Below are 22,554 nucleotides of genomic sequence, written 5' to 3'. Positions count from 1 at the left end.
GCTCACTACAGGCGGGTTGGACCTTTAAAGGTCCCTTCCCACCCAAACCATTCTATGATTCTGTGTTACAAAGCACATATTTATACTTCAGAGGAAAATGGGGTTTATAGAACAAACTCTGAAGAATTTTTTTAACTGAAGAGAGGATATTGAGTTAGGGAGATTGCTATAAATACAACATGGACATTGCTGTCCACAAATTCCTATAGAAATTTGATCCTTTGACTTGACAAGTAAATGGCAGCTTCAGAGTTCTAGAGCAGAGATGTGGCTGCCGTGTGATAGAGTAGACAAAGACAGCAGTACCAAGAGACCAGCCTTTTGCCAGATAAATACTTGAAATTGGAATATTTTCAGCTCCTTTTCACAAACTGATTCTTACTCAGCGTGGGATTGTGACCAGCGGACAGCTACACAAATTTGGAAATATCTTGGTATATCTCGGGAATGAGGAAGAAGGTAGCTACAGGTTAACTCAAGCTGGGTCATAGCTGGCATTAAGCAAGCATCAAAATTGCAGTGATTTCAGCCCTTCAAATTCTGTATGTACAAGCAATTCCAAGAACTTTGTGGAACCTGTGGATATACGTGCAGGGGAAGAGCTCTCCCTGAACATATCGAGGTGTTTCAGGTGTTTTTTGGTTAATTAGTTAGTTACAGCTGCAGTGCTCTCAACTATACAGTAATTAAAATGCATTAACAATATATCCCCTTTTTAGCTGTTTCTCAGTAAATACTGATTTTCAGCAACAGTGTATCAGGATTCCTGAAGCTCTTGTAATGATATTTACATTTGTCTCTAGAGTGATGTTTGGATTTGTAAAATATTTAAATTATTATTTAAACAAAACTGTCTATGTAAGACTTAAACTGTATTTAAAATAATCCACATTTATAAAATGAGAAGAGCTGGTAAAACAAAGTTACATTTCTCTATTATGCATTTGTTCTTTTATATAGAACTGTGTGCACTTATCTTCCAAACTTCCATGGCTGCTACTGGTTCAGAGGGTAAATAGTTAGGCCTGTTAATTTAAATTATGAATAGCAAATTCTGCATAGCGAGTTTAGCATGAAAGTCAGAACACAGTTAAGTCTTTTTTTCTTGTTTTTCTTCCTGAGAAGCATTACGTGCACATATATACTGAATTAATAAAAGGCAGATCAGAGTAACAATCTCTTGATCAAAAGGAGAATGACTGTCTACAGTAAGAACTTAGTGATTGAGATTGAAACAGCTGTTTGAAGTTCATTGCAAGTTTTTATGGGCAAGATAGATAAGGCTCATAAAGAAACTGCTTATGGAGAGTTTTGTAACTCTTGTGAGTTTAGAACTCTTACTTTCTCTGACATACTTGGAACATGAGCTAAACCACAGTTTATGTAATATGGGACAAATTACATTTCTGCAGTTGCTCTTTAAATTAATACTCAAAAGTACGTCGCTGCAATTAACTTTTCAATGAGAACTTCAGTCTTTATATGTAGGGAACAGAGCAGGCTGGTCACAGTATGACAATTTATTCTTAGTGATTTTTTTTTTCTTACACTACCTCTTTCCTTCCATTTCCATTTTAAAGTGCAATGGGGTAGACCTTTGTCAGTCTATTCAACCAAGGAACAAGTGACAGGACAAGAGGAAATGGCCTCAAGTTGTGCCAAGGGCAGTTGAGATTGGATGTGAAGAAGAATTTCTTTGCTGAAAGGGTTCTGAGGCATTGGAAGGGGTTGCCCAGGGCAGTGGTGGAGTCCCCATCCCTGGAGGGATTGAAGAGTCGTGTAGACACAGTGCTGAGGGACATGGGTTAGTCGGGGACTTGTCAGTGTGAGGTTAATGATTGGACTTGATGGTCTTAAAAGTATTCTCCAATCCAGGCAGTTCTGTGCTTCTGGGGTAATGTGTAAAGGAGAACAAAACAGAAGAAGAGAATGTGTTGGTAAAACTGAATAGTGAATGATGCTTGTACTGATATGAAAATATGAATTAATATAGTAATTTCTGATGAAGGTACCTTTTTATAAAAGTTCATACTGTATGAATAAATATTTGCAAAGCTTGTGTTCTTTGATACTATTAAAAAGTTAACATATTTAGAGAAGTTTCATCTTGTCTCATGTCTTAGAAAATGTGATGTGCTTGCTATTTATGTTTTGTGGTTTTTTAACAGGTCACAACTATGGATATTTCATCTAACAAAGATGAGGAAGAAAACTCGATGCATAATACAGTTGTCCTCTTCTCTAACAGTGACAAGTTCACTCTCCATCAGGTTAGGATAATAGTTAACGGTATTTTCACTTTGGTTTTCTCCTTTTAATTAGAAAAAAAGGAAATGAATGTTGCTGTTACAAGTTAAATTACAGAGCAAGCTAGCTGGATTTTACAGTTATGTGTTTGCAGAATTTAGTGTCTGGTGTGTGTTGAAAATCTGCTCTTCACTATCATTTCAGGATATGTGTGTAGTTTGTGGGAGTTTTGGCCAAGGTGCTGAGGGCAGGTTGCTTGCCTGTTCGCAATGTGGTCAGTGTTACCATCCATACTGTGTCAGTATTAAGGTGAGTGCTTTTGTTATATAAAAAAATTACTTGATTACACTATTTTAATATTATACTTTAATAGCACTATGCTGCCTTTGGTTTTGTGGTAATTAGGGGAGTCATTAACTTGTTAGATGTTCATCAGCTAATGTGACCATTATTTGTATGCGACTTGTGAAAGACTTTAATTAAATGTCATTTTATAGTATGCATTGCCTCAAGAGAAATTAACCTTCTTATAATTTTGCAACATAAATAGCACTGATTATCTAGCAGTTGGTTAAAATAACAGTTTGAGATATAAGCTTAAAATCTAAATACGAACAGAATTAAAAACAAAGAAAAAAATTATATTGCATCTTCATTTACTAGGGGCATAAGGTTTAGTTGATTCAATTTGTCTGTTGACTGTCAGAATTGACAGCAGTTGGAGTGGTTAATTAATACATTTTACATTCATTAGTCTAGGAGAGAATGTGTGAAAATTAAATTTGAATGGTATGAGATGACTTAGCAAGCACATAATAAGCTATTTACTGCAATATATGCACTATACGCTCTTTCTTGTTTATTATGTAAGTACATCTATGTAAAAGTGGTATTTTTTAAAAAACATCACAAAATTTTATTTTAAATATGCTTTACAAAATGCCATATGTATATTTCATGCAACTATAGTTTGGCTTTGTGTTCATATACTACTCTTACATTATATATTAGTTACAATGAATTAGTTGTTTGCTTCAGGTGACTAAAACCTGGTTATCACAGATAATTTAGGAAAGATACAAGATTTGTGGTGACCTGAATCCTGGCTTTACTACATAGCTGAAAAAACCAGCACGAGTTCTCCCTCATCCCTACAGGACCTTCTGTCCTCCATCCCTTTACTCTTATGAGGAGTAAGCTGTCCTACATGTAGATCAGTGCAGGGTGTATTCTTTGATTTGCTAGTTTATCCAAAGAAATTATATTCTGGGACAGTACCAGATGTCAGTAATTACAGGTTCTTTGTGTTTAATCCATTCCCATTTATTAAAGCTTCAGAAAGTCTAATTGATAAAGAGCTGCTTGTGATGTGGGTAGTGTGCACAGAAGAGCATCCTGTGCTCCACTAGCCAGACCTTAATTTATACAACGATCGCACTTCATAGAGCAGTTTTCAAATAATTTTCACCTTGCCATTTGCAGATTACTAAAGTGGTGCTGAGCAAAGGTTGGAGGTGCCTGGAGTGCACAGTGTGTGAAGCCTGTGGGAAGGCAACAGATCCAGGAAGACTGCTGCTCTGTGATGACTGCGACATCAGCTACCACACGTACTGCTTAGATCCACCCCTGCAGACAGTTCCAAAGGGAGGCTGGAAGTGTAAATGGTGTGTTTGGTTCTGGGGTCAGAAATATTGACTACTGGCCTCTTTTGTTTCTTTTTGCCACTTCATATTTGCAATGTCAATTGAACTGTAATAATGTTTTAGTTCTATTTGTCAGGTATATTAAACAAAGGAAACAAAATACTTTTGATTCGTTTCATTCAATTATCAGTTTAGTAGGGAAACTGTTTTCTTCTCTTAGTGCTTTTTCTTCATGCCAAAAACCGTGTCAGTAAAGAAGGACAGAATTTTTCTGTTGAAACTCTTAGCCAAAAAAAATCCAATTTACTTTCATTGGAACATTCATTCCAACGTTCAGTTGGAAAAATGAATGTGTGCTTCACCAAACTGTTCTCAAAATAAAACCCTCTGAAAACCATTTGTGTTACTTGGGTGAAGCACAGACAGAACAGACCTCTCACATGGTTAAGTCTCCATATCTCAAAGTGAATGGCAACTGGAAGCAGGAACTCCTTTGACCTGTTGAGCTGCTACAAACACCCATCTGCCTGTTTTTGCAGATTAAAGAGAATTCTTACTTAGCAACTTTCTTTAAAAAGTATAAAAATTGTTGGTAATGTTCAAAATCTAAATAATACCTTTTTCATTCAATTGAAATATTGCTTGACCTGAAATGGGTTCCCCTTCCCAGTGGTTACTGATCTTAATTGTAATTACTCACCCACTTGTAAGTAGGTGGGTTTTAATACCACAAAACAATCTTCCTGTGAACTGAAAGTAATAGATCACTTTGTCTGTTCTGCAGGTGTGTTTGGTGCAGACACTGTGGAGCTACTTCTCCAGGTTTAAGATGTGAATGGCAAAATAATTACACGCAGTGTGCTCCCTGTGCAAGTTTGTCTACCTGCCCAATCTGCTATCGCACTTACAGGGATGAAGAGCTTATAATTCAATGTAGACAATGTGATCGGTAAGGACTTCTAATATTTTACAGGTTTTTCCTGTTTAAGGCTTATTTTATTTTTTTTCCCCTAATGTAGATACGTAAAGATGAAGGGAATGGTCTTGTGGTAAAAAGCACTGAATTCAGTCTCAGAAGTCTCTTATTAGTTCATTCCTAGTTGTACCACAGATTTAACTATATGACTCTGGGCAAATTAATTAATCACTCAGTAGCTCGTTTTCCGCCTCTGAAAAAATAAAACTAGTATACTTCACAAGACTATTGTTGCGAGGCTAAATCTACATTACATTGTATGAAGTAAGTAGTTAAGATTATTGCAATATAGGGAGAAAATTATAATACCAAGACGTATTTGCTTCCGAGACACTGTTTTATAGACATTTCTTTCCTGTGAAGGGAAATAGGTAATCTGATACTGTATATACAGTATTTAATACACACCACCATAGGTTATGCTATATACAGAGAACCTGTTCCATCATTTCTCCCTAAAAGAATTTAAACTAAACAAGTATTACACTTTTATTTGGACCATATACTGATATTTAGGTCTCCTAAAACCACATATTTCCTTTAAATTGTATTTTTTCCCCCACTTAATTTCTAGATGGATGCATGCAATCTGTCAGAACTTAAACACAGAGGAGGAAGTGGAAAACATAGCTGATATGGGTTTTGACTGTACCATTTGTAGGCCATACATACCACCAACAAACGGTAAGAAGATGATTGAAATCAATGGCAGGATTGCACACTGCAATAAATAGGTTTGGGAATGTGTTATGGTTCTTTTCTCTGGTGGAGATTTGGCTTGTGCTAGAAGCAAGATTTTTGTGTCTATTTTAAGAGCCTTCTGGAAGTGTCTTCGGTTCTTTCGCACCCTTCTAGTGACTGGCTGCAAGGCCAAAGAAAACCTAGCAGAGGGAATTCTGGATAGATTTATTGAAGATAATTTGGGTAAATTACTAAACACATTTGGTATTGAAAAGATAAAAGACATCTCACTTTGTCAAGTGGAAGGAAGAAAGCCCAGTTCTCTAAAGTTATTAACTGCAGAAGAATCTGAATATCAATTCCAAGCAGAAAAACAAGCGTTTCAATACTTTGCGGCTGTCTGAAGCAGCAGTAGCTGTAACAACAGTCCATATAAGCATTTTTCCCCTCCTCCCTTATGTTTTATTAATGCCACTCCCTCAGCTCTCCCAGTATTTAAGACCAGTGCTTCCCTCCCTAGCTGCAGTCTTTGAAAGCGTTGCCTTACTTTCTTGCTTGGGAGCTGCCACTCTTATTACTTAAATTGTAGAGTTCTTTCTGATGAACTTTGCTCGTACATGTTACCAGTGAATATACACCAACTTCCTCGTTAGTCTGTCTGACACAGTTCTGTAGCAGTGGTACTTTGGGAGCTGAGGTTTCTGCAGTTTTTCTCTTTGAGCACAGCTGCAGCATCTGGTTCTGTGGGATGGTACTGGTTAATGTTATTGTGAGTGGCCTGTTGGCAATTAGATTGGCCTATTAAATGATTTATGGCCTTGCTATAAGGCTGCTATCCCAGGTCTGTTTTCTCTACGTGTCAGCTCATGGGAGTTTCTGCTTCAGTCTGCTACTTTAACAGAACATTGACACCTCTACCCGTTTTTAGCCTAATAGCGTGTTAAAGGGTTCATATTAACCCTTTATTGGGGTATCATGAGAGTATGGTAGGAGGGAGGTACAAGAACTAAGCAAATGTTTCAAGAAATCCTCGTATCCACCAAGAAGTTGTCAGTAAGGTTGGCTTTCCTGATCAAGACTGAAGATACCATGAGGCATGTGTTCAACAAGTCTGCCAAGAAAATTTTGATAGAGCATCTGATGTCCCTTTACACTGGCATGTCCTCGTAACAACATGGCAGTGATTGTAACTTACTGGTGTGACCTTGGAGGTTTATATACTCCCTTGTATCTAAAGGTTGTACACGTGGTTGTGGAACACTTCCAAGTATCACATTTCTATCACTATTAGAAATAAAAATGACTTATGCTTATGTATTTCTACAAGTCACTTAATTTTTGAGATCTGCTTTCACAAATTAAAAAAGAAAGAGGTTTTGTCAGTGGGTATAACAAGAAACTTGCAGATATAACACAGATTTTTTGTTTATTTTTATAAGCTTTAGGCACTTAAATCTAAAAGGTCCAAGTAAGAAATACTGCCTCTTCCTTTCTCTTTTGAGCTGGCAGAGCTACCTTTTAGAGATAAGTAAAGCCCATAATATGCAAGACAGAACAACTTCACAAGATGGTATCAGAGATGTTTCACTTCCAGTCATAAGCTGGCCCCTGAGTTAGTCCTTCCTGCACACTGTCATGAAGTTGTATTGCTAAGGTGTGTCTTCCAAGGAACAGGAACCAGTCCTGCAAGACCTGTTAGGGAGTTCCCAAGCTTTCTTTGCAGGTTTTTTCCACCCTTTTTTATATGAAAAATTTCTCTCCTTATTCTTTCATGTTTTGACTCAGTGTAGAGAATACAATACCTCTTTAACATGTGCACAGCTGCATGTCTGAATATGTCATTTGATGCATGTTCATAGAAATACTTGCATGTACTTTTATATTAAATACTTTGGTCTTTCCTTAATTCTTCTACAATTCCTTTGAAAGTTTTCTGTAATTTTTTTTTGTTTCAGGGTGAGAACAACTAGCATTTGATGAACTTAGAGAAACAAATGTTAGTTAACAGTAGAAAGCTTCTTAAAATGTACCGTATTGTGGCTTTCTTATTGGGATGATTCTTGCCCTTTCTATTTAATGTATCACAGAGGATATTAATGTGCTGCAAGTGTTATTAGAAGCTTTTTAACTGCTTTCTCTGTAGAAGAAGCAAGAGCTTCTCCATCTACTAAATGGCCAATACATTGCAGGTTTACTGTTGGTAAAGAGTAAATACTTCTAGCATGTAGGTTTTGAGAAAGAGCTTCCATTTTTCTCACTTCAGAAAATGAAAACTTTTAAATTTGTAAGAGCTCTTTCCTATCTCATCTTAAGAACGTCAGACACACATCTGATAATCTTACAAAGTCATCTTCTTCCGGAAACAGAAATAAAAGATAAATATTTTTTTTCTTTTGAACATACAGAGATATCAAAAGCCAGAATGTGGTTAAGATTTGCTCAAAAATAGTATAAGATAAACCATCATTACTAGATTCTTTTGAAATAATCATCTCTGATCAGTTTTTCATCAGATTCCTTTTAGTGTGGTCTCAAGTTATAACAGATATTCCCAGCATATTACTGTACCTTGTAGAAAGTTTTTTCTAATTCAGATCTCTTGAATGTGATCATGACTGGGGACTAGCAGCCGCTCTAGGCAGCAGCAGCTTATCCTCTGTGCTGTAATTCCTGCACGTTCAGGAGAGGCACGTGCATCTCTCATCTACATTCGCTCCTAGACAAGCAATTTTCAACCATTTACACATCCCTTCTACTTTTCTATCGTTTGCCTTTGTATGTCATATGTCCCATCCGCAAATTTCATCCCTTCCCCACTTACTCTCATCCACACACTCCAGCCTTCTCTTCCCTCGGTGCTGTTTTGCTTTCTCTGCAGGAGGCAAAGGAACCAGCTCTGCCTGATTTTCCTTAGCTAGTTAGGACTGATCTGGTAACAGTTCCTGGTAGCTGCCTGTGGGCATGTATTCCTCCTGTGGCTCAAGTAAGCATGCCCACAGAGGCAGTGAGGAGTTTGTATCACTTACTAATTCAGAGATGCTCAGTACTGCCAGGGATACGCGTATTTTGGCTGGGAGCCTTCGTTGTACAATTAATGAAACTGAATTAAATATTTCTTCATTCTGAAACTTAATTCTGTGCACTTTACAAATACATGATACAAAAGCAACATAATACTATATGTTAAAGAAATAGCTTTTGAATTTTTTTGTTATTTGGCACCTTTATTATGTCAACTTTTATGTTCTTGTAAGTTACTGCATTGACAAAGAAACCCCTGCCTCATGCACAGTTATGCTGACATCCGATAGTGCTCTGTTAGTGTGTTTCTACATCAACCATTTTGCTCTGTCCCTTATGCTGATTTCATTTTCTCCTATAATTGTTCTTTTCTATTACAGCCTTACAAATGGCAGCCCCCTTTATCTTTGAAACTTTAATTCTTCTCATTGTATTGTATTCTGTGCAATTATTTGTTTTCAGCTGCAGCTGCTAAATACAATATTCAGCATGTTTAAACCCTTTTGCAAATAGGTTTAACAATTTTGGTTAAACTTAAGCTGAGTGCCTCAGAAAGCACTTTTTTTTTTTTTTTTCCAATTTTAATTTTTTTCCCCTGGATCAGTCTTTCTCTAACTGTGTTTCTCTGTTATCCATTTTATTGATTTTAATCCTTAATCTGCACTCTAATTAGCTCCTTTTCTGGAAGTCTGTTTGATACTGTCTTCAAACACTATTTGTTTGTGCAGCTTTTGTGAGTTGGTCTCTGGAGGTCTTACCTCTGTCACTATCAGCTTGTTTGTTTGACTATTTCAACTCTATTTAGTCTCCAAAACTAAAATTGTTCACAATCTAACCTGGACCAGAAGAAAGCTCCCTGTTGTTTGACTTTTAAATAAGGATTTCAAATTCCAATTCACAGCTATCTTTCTGATTTTTTTCTTTACCTTAGATTCCAATTCAGTAATTGCTATCTCTGACTTAAAACATCTTGTAAATTATAACCAATTAAATGAACAGATGACGTCTTATTCCACTTTGAGTATTTCTTACAGTCTGCCTATTTTGTGTTGTTTCAGTTCCGTGCTTTTGGGTATCTTCCATCCTGTAGCTTGTCCCATATTTTTCTATGTCCCTCCAGCTCAGTGTCTCTTTCAGAATCTCATTTTCTATTTAATTTCTTCCTTGTCTTTTCCATCCACTCTTGTGTATCAGTTTCTCAGTAATTCTCACAGGCTGCTTTCATCTACTAATTGCATGGATTATTGGTTTTCTGTAGGTTATATCAGATAGTTTAGTTACACCTTACATAAAAGTTTTCAAGGACTATAGTTTTTGAAGACAGACTTTCACTTTCCTTAATTTTTTTATACACTTAGAAAGCATCCTGAAGATTTCATGTTCATTATTACATTTAGCAAAGAATTTGGGTGTTATTTGGAAGCTCTTGTGCTTTCCATAGTCTTGCCCCCGACTCCCATACTGTGTGTGAGGTGGTCAGCAGCAGCACACGTGCAGTGGTATGTTGTGTCTGAGAAACACTGAACTTCCCACACATGCTTTGCCTCAGTAGTCTCATTTTGTGTGGCAAATGCAAAGTAAATACTCCAGATGTTTGTCTGGGTCTTAGCCCGGATAAACTTGCCTATGTGGTACTGCTAACCATGCCAAACTAACAGGTTTTCTGATTCTACTTCTCAGTGTTTGCGAGATAGAAGCTTCTAATTTTCATTTTACTTACTCTGTCTACGTAATCTCTATAAAGTCACTACTAATATTAAAAGTCTAGTCTGCACATAACAGGTTAGTGAGGTGTGATTACAGTTATTGTAATTAGGGCAGATGGGAAGAACATTTCTACCCACAGCAGCAGTAGCCTAGTGTTGTAGGACATTTTGATCGTTACGTGTTCAGTCACACTATTCCAGTGCTTCCCTGAAGCACGCAGGCTGTAGTTTTTAAATTGAGTTTCTGCTGTTCCATTTATCGATATTCTTATCTTGAATAAGAATTACCCTGTCTAACTTGTCATATATCATCTGTTCTCAGATAGATCAGCCTTATTTTGTTTCTCATATATGTTGTATAAGAGACCTGACAGCATAGACACAGCTGGAATCTTGTGTGCAAAGCTGTCGGGGTGTGCCTGCCCCTCCTTGGGGAAATACAACAGTGGTCGATACCCAGTTCACAAAGCCCTCCTATTTTTCATGCTTAGATCAGCAAAACCTGGACATTATGACTAGTGTAGGGGTTACTTTCCAATCCAGTAGATCCAGTGTATTCATTTTTCCTTGGTCCAGTAGGAGGAGATCATTTACCATCGAGTTCAGTGACATTCCAGTGCCATTCTTGGCTCTAGGAAGTTGGAGAACTTCAGTTTGTATTGGGCTTGTTTTGTAATCACATCATCTGTGGCACTGAAAAGCACTTTATTTTAAAGGTGCTAGTGAATGTTGCTGACAGTATAATTTAGGGAGTTTAAGTTTAAATCAAGTCACCATTTTTAAAAGTTGAAATTATTTTCCTTATATTTTTCAGTGCCTTCTTTGGACTGTTGTGATTCATCAGTTGGAGCTCAGATTATTTCAAAATCAAAAGAACTAGGTAAAGAATGTAAATACTTAATCTTTGATCATTTAGCATATTTTAAGGGTATATTTTTACATGAGACAAAAATTCCTTTTTCTATTATTTTATAACACACAGCATTAACTATCCTTCAGTTACCACAGCATGCTTTTCATTTTTTTTTTCTCATTCTCTCTTCTTTCTTCTCTTTTGCCTGCCATACCTGCACTACAATAATTGCTTTAAATTATGCTTTGATCCTGCAGACTTAGTTGCTTGCCTTAATATTAGCAGTAATAACACAGTGGGGCTGAGTCAAGCATGTACACAAATGTTTACAGAGCTGTAGGAGGACACAACTTTTCTGTATTTATCTGGTTTGTGCTAGAAATTTATAATCTTGAGAAGCCTACTCACAGGTCACTTTTTATAATGATAGTACCTAATAGTGTTTATTCATGTTAGGACAGCTTCCATCATGTCAGAATTTTTTTCCCTGCATAAATGTAGTTCTGAGAGAAGATTCTCCCCTCAGTTCTTCAATCTGAAAAAGAATATGTGATTTTTTTCTTTTTAAAAGCAAACACTTTTTTAGTTCAACATAAGAAAACAGTCATCAGGGAAGAATGGTGTTCAGAACCAACTGTGTTTTGAGATGTGAGATGTTACATAAGAAAAGATTTTTTGGTTAAAAGCAACAAATGCTATGATGTTTGTATGTTTTCAAAAACTGTGTTATCAAATCATTATTTAATTGGCTCCAAAGACCAGAAGCATCATTGCAACCTCTTCATTATTTGGTAATTCCCTGAAAGCTATCAAACCTGCACTTGCAGGATGCCAGCACAGGTGACAGTGCCCTTCTACGTGGGGAATTAAGGAATGTTAAGTTTGTCGGTAGACTCAATTGTCATGTAACAGCTTGAGGAGGAGGCAGTCTTGCAGTTCTTGAGAGACTTGGTTTCTACCCACAGTTTCCAATTTGATCTTGAGCAGCTCACTTGATATAACTTCTTTTTTGTCTGCCTATAAAACAGGGCTAAAAACTCACCCCAGTTACCAAGAGTTCTGGGAGGCTTAAGGTCATTAATAAGGTGAAGGTCCAGTGCTGAGGGCTGGATGAGGGCCTTGGCTGATAAGCCACAAGGACCTAAACTAAGACTTGCACAGTTTTCTGTGAGTGTTGAGGATACAGAAATATCTTGCAAGGCACCAGTTTCCATAATCAAATTGTTCTTTCTAATGAGTCCTTGATTCAAGTTGTTTTGGAGCAGTATAATGGATTGTTGCTGGATTTGACATCAGTCTCTAAAATATAAAGCTGTAACTGTAATGTGTGAGACAGTATCAGATAGCTCTGCTTTATTTATACCAATTTCCTCACTCATGAATCGGCTCCATACATGTGGATTATTAACTCTTGAAAGTGCTATTCCTAAAAATCTAAGACTTGTAAATTAAGAGAGTTTTATATTGCTGTTATGATTCATTTAACTTTTATAGACCCACCAAAGACATACACCCAGGATGGAGTCTGCTTGACAGAATCCGGCATGTCTCAGTTACAGAGCCTAACTGTTACAGTACCGAGAAGAAAACGGACGAAACCAAAGCTTAAACTGAAGATTATAAATCAGAACAGTGTGGCTGTGCTTCAGACACCCCCAGATGCCCAGTCAGAACACTCAAGAGATGGGGAGATGGATGACAGTAGAGGTAGCAGTCTACTTTTGGCATGTCTTGTATCTTTGAGTGTTGCAGTACATGTGTATATTGCAGATATCCCTGGGAGTTTTGATTATACTGACACTCTTATGCTCTGTACAGAATGCTTTGTGCAAATTTCTTGGACAATAGTTATAGAATCATAGAATGGTTTGGGTTGGAAGGGACCTTAAAGATCATCTAGTTCCAACCCCCCCTGCCATCAGCAGGGACATCTTCCACTAGACCAGGTTGCTCAAAGCCTCATCCAGCCTGGCCTTGAACACTTCCAGGGAGGGGGCATCCACAACTTCCTTGGGCAACCTGTTCCAGTGTCTGACCACCCTCACAGTGGAGAATTTCTTCCTAATAACTAATCTAAACCTCCCCTCTTTCAGTTTAAACCCATTTCCCCTTGTTTTGTCATTAACTGCCCTTATGAAAAGTCCTTCCCCAGCTTTCTTGTAGGCCCCCTTCAGGTACTCATTGTTGTCCATTTCAGGGATTTTTCTTGTTGTTCTTTTTATGGGTCATCCATCCTGTAGGAAACTCACCTTTCTAAGACTGGGAACACTGGAAATACGAGTTGCCTTTTTGTCTAATCCTCGGGTTAGTTGTGGGAATATTGTGCACTCACTGAGTATAAGTGTATTTTGAGGCTTTCAAATTTAGTGCTAACACCATCTGAAATCAGTAGTGTTGGCTCAGCAAAGCAACGTCTAGGTTACTGTAAAGCTGGTGTTTAAAACAAAGGGGAAAGTGGAGTACAAAGCTCTTTGCTGAGAGTATTTATTTTTTCTGAAAGATATGAGGTGGGCTTACCTGAGAGTCCGAGAAAAAAAATAATTTTCTTGTATTTCCATAGGCAAACTGAACATTTTGTTTGTCCTCATCTCCAAAGTGGAATTTAAGACAGAATTTGAATTTGGAAATGAATTCTGGGTGTTGCTCTAGTTCAAGTAGATGTAGAGTCCTACCGAAGGAATTTGGATTCCAGGATGGGCTATCCAGGTAGTATGGAGAGAGGAGAAGATTTAACAGTGATTGTTGTGGCCTCCAAGGCTGACAAGAGGTGAAGGGACCTGGGCTGACACTTGCCTCCCTAAACACATCCCTGTGTATGGGGATGAGATTTCAGTCAATGGTAGAAGCCCCTAGGAGAGCTCCTTCTACCACAAGTCTAGACTTGGAGCAAAGATCCATGTGTCTGAGGACCACCAGTACTTGTCTCATCTGCTTCCCTCACAGCTGAGCAGGCACAGCAGCTCCAGTCAGGGGAGACTGAAGGTGAGAGATGGGTGTGGGAAAAATATGTGGGAGCAGCCAGCCCCACTCTTCAACACTAGAAGCAGCGGCCAACATGGTGCAATAGCATTCTCCTGTTCTCTTTGCCATCCTCTGGCTGTATGTCCTGAAAAGTGTCTTGGTGAATAGGTGTTAATCCGTGGCCTGGGGAAAGGCTTACTGAAATGGCAGGGGTGAAAATCATTGCATTAGTCATGCAGGTGTCTGTTACAGAGAGGAACACGGGCACCCCACCTCACCCCAGTCCAAAGTGCTTTCTGTTTATGCAACTTTGCCTTGTTGTTAATCGGATTAAATGTCATAAGAAGCTTTTTTTAGATACAGAGAGTGTGCTTGAGATAACTGGGTAGTTTAACATCAGTGCAGTTTCTGTGTTAACTTGTTGATACAAGTATTGTTCCATTGTTTGATTCGCACATTTTTGATCGTCTGCTGTTGACTAGAAGTGTATTTTTTTTATAATAACTTCCCTTTATTTGTTTAAAGCCTTTAAAACAGTTAACTGGTAGTTTTTCTTTCATTTCCTTCAGTATTCACAGGGTTTGGTATATTATCGTAGCATACACTGACTCTTAAATTTCAACTCATACTTTCATATAATCTATCAGATGCGTTGTTGAAAGCAAAAAAGCTTTACATTTTGGGTTGAAGGCTTCAAGGTAGGGAATTAACAACTTCCCTTGTTCTTTTTCAGTGGCTGATCATCTTTGCTTTTAAAAATGTGTGCCTGTTTTCTGTATAACTTTGTCTAGCTTCATTAGCTGCTTGTTAGCTTTTATAGGTTTCCCTTTTCAACTAGATAAGAAGATACATAAATGTAATAGCAGAGTATGAAAGGGAGAGCCAAAGCCTCCACAGACTTTCATTCCAGTTCTGATCACCTTTTGTTGCCTTTCTGAGAGTTTAGAGCACATTCATATACGTGAGTGTAACAGCACAGCATGTACATGGTAGATTGGCTGGATTTCCTGGAAGCTCTCCATGTGCCCTGTAGAGTGGATCAGTGCCTGTTCTCCGAGTGTCTGAAATTTTTGTATGGGCATCAGGGTGAATAAAGCTGTGCCACAGCTTTGATTGAAGCAATGTAGTGCAGTAATTCCAGGCAAACAGGAATAACCCTCACTTCCACTCTAAAGTTCTAGGTAGAAAAAAGAGGCTGTATCTGAGAAAACTGAGCTTGTGGTAATTTTGTTACTATCTCATCTATAGTCTTTCATCAGGTTTGACATTTCATCAGGTGTTCCACCTTTTACAGTCCACTTGAAAGTCAAGCTTGCTTTGGGAGCTTCAGCTTTGGTAGAGTTAATGTGGCTGTTCTGCTACTCTTTGTAGAGCTGTGTTTCCTAAGGGAATAGGAAGGACTGCTGTGGGGTTTAGCATTGGGCATACTGCTTTGTGTAGAGGGACACGTTAGCACTCGAGCAGCTTTCTCTTCTGCCAGAAGTGGACATGTTACAAAGAGGGCTTACCCACACTCTTAAGGGGAGGAGGGAATTTGTTGTGGTGGTCAGTGGGTTCTGCCTTTGCCAAGCCACCAGCTTTGTTAGGAGAGCTCAGAAAAGTCTTCATCAATGGGATGAGGTGCCCCAGCTGGTGGAAGAACAAGAGTTGTAGTTCTACCACAGCAGAAGTCTGTCTATGAGAACAATATTTCTCCCTCTTACAGCTGTATGTGGTTTTAGAACATATAAAATTGTACACATAAATCTAAAGCAGAGAATCAGAAATCCAATATCTTTTCAGAAGCAAGAGTATATTTAACATACATCAAAAGCTTTACAATAAAATGAAGATGTAGTGTCATTATTGTATTGACATTTTGGGGATATCAGAAACAGAATTAACTCACTCTGTCTTCAACAGCAAAGGCTTTTTAATGCTATCATACTTTACATCTGTTTCTACCCTGCTTTCCCACAGAATATAAACTCAAAATTACAATCTTCATCTTCAAGGCTGAGTAATTCCTTTGGGCTGAATTTTCTACTATATAAGTCAAACTTCTCTGCATAGACAAGTCTACTTTCAGCCAGTCACACAGCTTCAAGTCAAGAACCCTCCAAACTGAATCATTATACATTACCTTCCAAGTGCAGGCTGCTGTTTTTCAGTGTGTCTTTTCAATTAAAAAAAAAAACCCTACCAAAAAAAAACTTAGGAGGACAGTAAACAAAACAGTATATCTTGTGTATTAAATTGTATCCATATTCCTTGATGTATGGCTAGAAATTGTTCAGACACTGAGAAGATGCTGTAGCACAGGCTTCTGAAAGGGGTGCCAAAAAAATTTCTCAGGTTCACATACAGTAAGGATGGCATTTATTCTCTGGATTTGTGTAGCCATCATCCCCCAGGAAATGTGTGTATATACTAGGTCTTTGTGTACAGGTTGGGGGGGGGTTCCCAAAAATGTTTAGAGAAGATGTGTGGGTATCTATCACCCTTTTGACAAATCTGTCATTCTTAATCAGTTTCTCAGAAATCAGTCAGATGTGGAAATTTTGGAAAAAAATACCTTCTTACCCTTTTCCAGTTAAAGTTACCATTGCTGCTTTTCTGCAGAAGGTGATCTTATGGATTGTGATGGAAAATCAGATTCCAGCCCAGAACGGGAAGCTGTGGATGATGATACCAAAGTGGCAGAAGGAGCTGATGGGATTAAAAAAAGGAAACGAAAACCATATAGACCTGGTAGGATACAATAATTTATATGATTGTGTGTGCCTTGTTTGTTTTAACACTTCACATATATATATATATACATACAAAATTTTTAAAATAGAAAATAGTCTAGAATTCTGAATTATTGTACTGCTAATTGTTGATTTTAGCTTTTTTTTTCTGTTCTGTTTAAAATAATTTTTAGTTCTCTTATCAAAATACATTTCCAAAGGTTGCTGCTCAACAGTATGCCTGTTCTTAGTATGCTGTCAATTATTGGTTAGTAGTTCAGATCTACACCTTGTGTTGATGCTTAATTTGATAGGAAAATGTACTATATTTATCTATATTTATATAATTGTTGAAGTCCAGGCTGTGTATTTGTGTGTATATTTTATATATATATATATATATGAATATATGTATATATTTGTGTGTATGTGTGTATATATATCTAGCAATGTCTGAACTTCAGAGAAGTTTTTGCAGGTATCTTACTTATTTTCTAAAATCCTTAGTAAGAGTAATTTACTAAATATTTGTGAATTACTTCTGGCAGTGAATTTTAATAAATTCAGTTATTGGATGAATGCATTTATTTTAATTTACTAGTGCAGTTGCCTCTTAATTATCTTGACTGTGGATTAGCTGTATTATGCCCTGGATGCAAAAACACTTGAGCTATCTCCAGGCAGGAAAAGCTAGAAGTGCCTCAGTGACTCCATAAGAAGTAGCTGTGATTCATTAGGGCTGAAACTGAACCCAAGATAATAAGCTATGCTTAGACACCACCTGGCTTTTTGAAGAGCCCCTCTATCTCATACCTTGGTAGGTCTCAGAATCTGTTACATGTTGGTTTTGTGTTTCATTATGCAGCCTCCCACTACTTGTGGATGGCAAGCTGATTGTAGTCTTTGCAGTCACAAGTACTGGTTTTGTCAGTCACACCCATCCTGCTCGCTCTAACGGACCATATCCTCTGATTGTGAAGATAGTAGGGGAGGAGAATGGAGGCAATGAAATGATTGAGGAGGTGAAGGCAATGAACGCAGTGAAGGAAAGAAGGGAAGCAGGAGTTACAACATGATCCAGTTTCTCTTGCTTCTCTCTCAGTAGCTAAACAGATCTCTGCCACTTTTTCCCTCTCCACATCGTTTCCCACACCACTGAGGAAAGTCCTGTCCCAGCAGGTTGTGCCCAGGAGTATATTGCCTTCCACCATGGGCCCGCCCTGTGGTACAAACCCACATTACTTATCAGAGATTTCCTTTTTCTGAACAAGTAATGTACCTCAGTAAGCTATTTATTTCTACTGCTGGGCCCTTAAGAGGGTTTCATTTGCTCGGAGTGGTTTTGGATCATGAGTTGAGCAGCCATCTGTTAGTTTTCTGTAGCCAACAATTTCCCTGAAAAATTAAACAAACCTGAATCTGATGCATGTACATGCATACACACCCAGCTGTAATGGATCAGGAGTACTGCAGTCAGTCTCTGGTGAAGGATTCTGGAGTTCAGGCAGTATGATGTTGATTAATTATCTTTTTATTTTGTGATACGTCCTTCTCTAGTACCATCATTTGGAGTGGTGAGCTCTCTAGAGCAATTTGAAGAGTTTTTTATGGTCCTTTAAGGTCCTCTAATAGGTTTCATTTGGAAGATTGACTTATAATTCTAGCAATTCATCAGCTTGCCAAGGCAGGGGAAAACCAGCATCTGAAAGTTGCCAGGTTTGGTAATTTGAATTTCTTGTGGATGTTTTACAGTCCTAAAATTCTGATCTTTTTTGATAATTACATATATACATTAAAATTCAGAAATGTTTCATAAAACTCTCAATGAAAGCTCCTCAGGTATCTCTGATTTATTCAGAGACATCTACAGATGAAGTAGTCCCCTTTAGCTGCACAATAATCTTGTCTCTCATTCTTATTATGAAGCATAGTTTTAATCAATATATTGAAATTTTACTTCCCCTTTAGGTATTGGTGGATTTATGGTACGTCAGAGAAGTCGTACGGGGCAGGGGAAGACGAAAAGATCTCTCTCCAGGAAAGATTCCTCTGGATCTGTGTCTGAGCAGTTGCCTGGCAGAGATGAAGGTAAGTGCAGAAACCTAACTTTTAAAATTTTCCTTCATGCTTAATGCAATAAAAATAATGGAACTCATCAGCATAGAATGCTTTCCAGAGATGCACTACAGAAGAAAAAGTTTTTTGTGTTTGTCATGATGGCTTTATTAATTCAACTGAAAATATTCATTCCTACATACTTATAATTTCAGCAGAGCTCATGATTTACAAAGAAACTGAAGCAATGAATTGCAGGCTATTGTGGGAGATAAATAGTGAGGATTATAAGGACTGCTGTATGTGTCAGAGCTCTGTTTAGCCTAGCTTTGACCAGTAGAAGACAGAAACAAGTGTAAGAAATGAGGTAGGTTTAGAGCAATCCTCTTTCTGATACACCTTCCTCCAGATGTAGTCCTGATCCAGAGATGTCTTCTGGACCATCAGTTTTAACATTCACCAGTGTTCTGTGTTCCACAAATGTGTCTGATATCTTTGCATACCTCTGGAAAATCCTGTATTAGTGAATTCAATGTTATACTATCGTTGCATGAAGAAAGAACTCCGTTTAATTTCAAACTGAGTATCTGAGAGTTTCGTAAGCTATCTGTGCATTTCATGTTATGAAAGATGATTTTAAAAAATACAATTCTGTATTAATTTGTAATACAGAAATATTTTCTAGGTATGTGTCATACTCCCCCATCAGTTGTTATCTTCTCCAGGGCTGAAGAATCCTACTTTGATCTCTCTTCTCATAGCAAAGCATTAAAATATGCCTCTGACACTGTAGTACTCGATAGACTGGGCATCTAACAAGAAGTCAGATTTTGTTTATGGGCCTTGTTCTCTTGCTTGCTGTGTGTGATTAGACTAGATTATTTAATCCATCTGGATTTGTTCACACTATCTAATCTAGAAGATATTGAGGTATCATTAAGGTGAGATGTGGAATATGTTTAGTTCAGAGCCTGTTTCTTAAAAGCTCAGTAGGGGCAGCTGCTTCTACCAGGTTGACTGATACCATCTCAGTTAGAAGACTCTGGCCTTTGATTTCTCTGATTACTCTTTCCTGTCTGTTTAGCTATTAAGTGTTTAACTGTTCTAGAGCCAGATTGTTCTCTTGCTATATATTTGTACAACTTGGTGGAGACTGTATCTTTACTACATCATCCAGGCAGTATTAAAAACTAATAGTTAAATGTTGTCCTTTCTTGCGTTTGTGGAACTACTTTATGAAGCCAACAAGTGTTTCTTTCATCAGTGCAACCCAGTTAGTATCAGTGTTACAGCTATGTTTTTCTGCTCTGTAAATATTATTTCAGTATCGTATACTACATTGTTTCAGGTAGTGTGGAAAATTTTACTTTCAAATTTTTCATTTCTATAGGAATCTGCTCCTCTAAGTTAAAAAAAAAAAGGGTAAAAAGTTAGTTCCCCATTCTGGGTAACAGTACAGTACGTATTGTTAAAAAGTGGTATTCTTAAACAAGTATTCTTCAGTTAAAAGTTTGAGCTTCTTTTTGTCTGTACAGACACAGTTGCTTGTTAAGAAAAAAAATAACTCAGAAAAAATTTTGTATGTTTTAAATCATCATAGCTTGCTGAGAGCTTGCTTCTCAGCTGCCAGAGCTTATCAGCCTTACCAAGTTTTTTGCTACTCTTGTCATGTTCCACCCCCTTTCTCTGCAAAAGCTCACTCTCAGACAATGCAGAGGTCACAGTGTTGGTGAGTTTCATTCTCCCTGTCCTCTGAAGGTGGTACAAGAGATCACTACAGTACAAAGCATAGCTGATTTTACTGCCACAATAATATAGTTTCTTAAATAACTTCCCAGGGTCATTAACTTCATGTGATGAGCTTTGGTAAGACAGAAGTAGAGGACTTAAAAAATTCTGCTGTTACCTGCAGTGCTTTCCCTGGTCTGCTGAACTAAAATACGGAATGATTGATGAGCACAGTGTGCTTTTGCATTGGAAAAAAACATTGCCACTCCAGAATATGATAGCTGAATAAATATGTAATTTTTCTTGAAGGATTTATTTATGGATTTCTTTTTCTGGCTTGTTTATTATTTATCTGACAGTAATTTCTCAGATTTTTCAAAAAATGTTCCTTTAATTTGAGAAAAATTAGTGTATAAAATGAAAAGTGATTAATGTGTAACTCAACATGGATGATTTTGGACATGGTACTTCAGTGGAATTATCTTTCAAATATCTGGTTGGATGGCACCTATAATTTCTCTCAAATGAACCAGTTCTTATGTTGACTTGGAGATACAAAAGTTAAAGGTGTATCTACAGCCAGTGAGGTACAATAAGGTAGTGATGTGACTAGTATTTCTGACTGCCAGAACCAAGATGATCCGGTGGCAGCTCACAGCTGGCTAGATAAAAGCCACCTTTAGGATACATCTAGAGTGATATTCCGTAAGTCCATGAACCCTGATAGGCAGCAAGATGCATTAGGCACGCTGCCACGGTACCTGAAGAGGAAAACATAGAGTATTTTACTTTTTTTGTGCCTGAATGTTACTTTTTAGGTTGGACAGAACACCTGCCAGATACTCCAGTTGAGGAGTCTACCCCAGCTTCTGAAAGTACTGAGAAAATTAAAAAGCGTTACAGAAAAAAGAAAAATAAACTTGAAGAAACCTTTCCTGCCTACCTGCAGGTAAAGCTATTGATATACTTCTCAAGTAAATCCATTTAAAAACCTGCTCCTTGTGTGTGTTGATTTGTAGTTCATTTAAACCATTAATGTTTCTTTTCAGATTCCAAATTTATCATTCAAATTAAATGGGTTTTCTGTAAAGAATGTTCATAAGTTTGTACAGAAAGCTGTATATTATGTCAAATCTCCAATTCTCTGGTGTTATTTCTCAATGTATAGCTCTCTACTTGTTCTCGGAGAGGAGGCAGAGGGGGAAAGAAGCCTTTCTCTTCTTTCTGAACTGACACATGATGTTTTCAGCATTCACCTCTGTAGAATGTCCTAACTTGATCATGCCACTTTCTCAAGATACTACTTTTTCCTTTCAGAAGATTATAGAACATGATTTGATAGGGGACACTTGTTTTGCTACAGTTTTATATTTGTGTAAGCCCTGTCTCCCCCACAATAATTTCTTCTCTTCCCCCACTATTAATTCTGTAATGTCCCTAGCAGGTAAGAGGTAGCACTTGTGGATAGTCACCAGGATATTAATGGTGACTGAGCAAGTTACCTCCCTTCAACCAGTTTATAAACTGACTGGTTTATATGTCTTTATCTCTTGAGAACATTATTTGGCTCACTCTTCTTCTCAGCCACCTTTTTCCTGAAAACATTATTATCTTGTAGATGTTCACCAAACTTCATGACATCAGCTATATTGGGATTGAAAGCAAAGAACTGACAGAGAGGCAGAACAATCTCTGTCTAAAAATAATCTGTATTTCACAAGTGGGGGAGTTGAAAAGCAAATACTTAAGCAACATTTCCTTTGGATTAATAAGGATAAATATTTTTTTCTTAATGCACATTTTACTCCTGTAAAACATAGACTATTTCTTAGATTCTTCTTTTGTTCATGTTGGAATAACTGATGGTGAAAAAAAAATAAATTCTTTATTTTTAGCAGCTGTATCCTAAATCAAAATTTTGACCACATGGAAACAGAAAAAGTTCTTATATAAAAAAATTAAAATTGGCTTG

General features: G+C 37.5%; 1 protein-coding gene across 1 annotated transcript in view; it reads left to right on the top strand.

The window, feature by feature from the left end:
- Positions 1-22,554, top strand: part of LOC104524952 (histone-lysine N-methyltransferase 2C-like) — a gene marked incomplete at its 3' end in the record, with an annotated part of 92,899 nt that overhangs the window by 49,592 nt on the left and 20,753 nt on the right. The window contains 10 exon segments of the mRNA XM_010167981.1: positions 2,169-2,270; positions 2,452-2,556; positions 3,730-3,911; positions 4,675-4,839; positions 5,441-5,550; positions 11,089-11,154; positions 12,622-12,834; positions 16,690-16,818; positions 18,768-18,887; positions 21,401-21,531. Of these exon segments, the coding sequence (XP_010166283.1) occupies positions 2,169-2,270; positions 2,452-2,556; positions 3,730-3,911; positions 4,675-4,839; positions 5,441-5,550; positions 11,089-11,154; positions 12,622-12,834; positions 16,690-16,818; positions 18,768-18,887; positions 21,401-21,531 (1,323 nt within the window).

This window comes from Antrostomus carolinensis, unplaced genomic scaffold (genome assembly GCF_000700745.2).
Source record: "Antrostomus carolinensis isolate BGI_N321 unplaced genomic scaffold, ASM70074v2 scaffold1635, whole genome shotgun sequence".
Lineage (NCBI taxonomy): Eukaryota > Metazoa > Chordata > Aves > Caprimulgiformes > Caprimulgidae > Antrostomus > Antrostomus carolinensis.
This window is presented reverse-complemented; position numbering and strand designations above follow the sequence as displayed.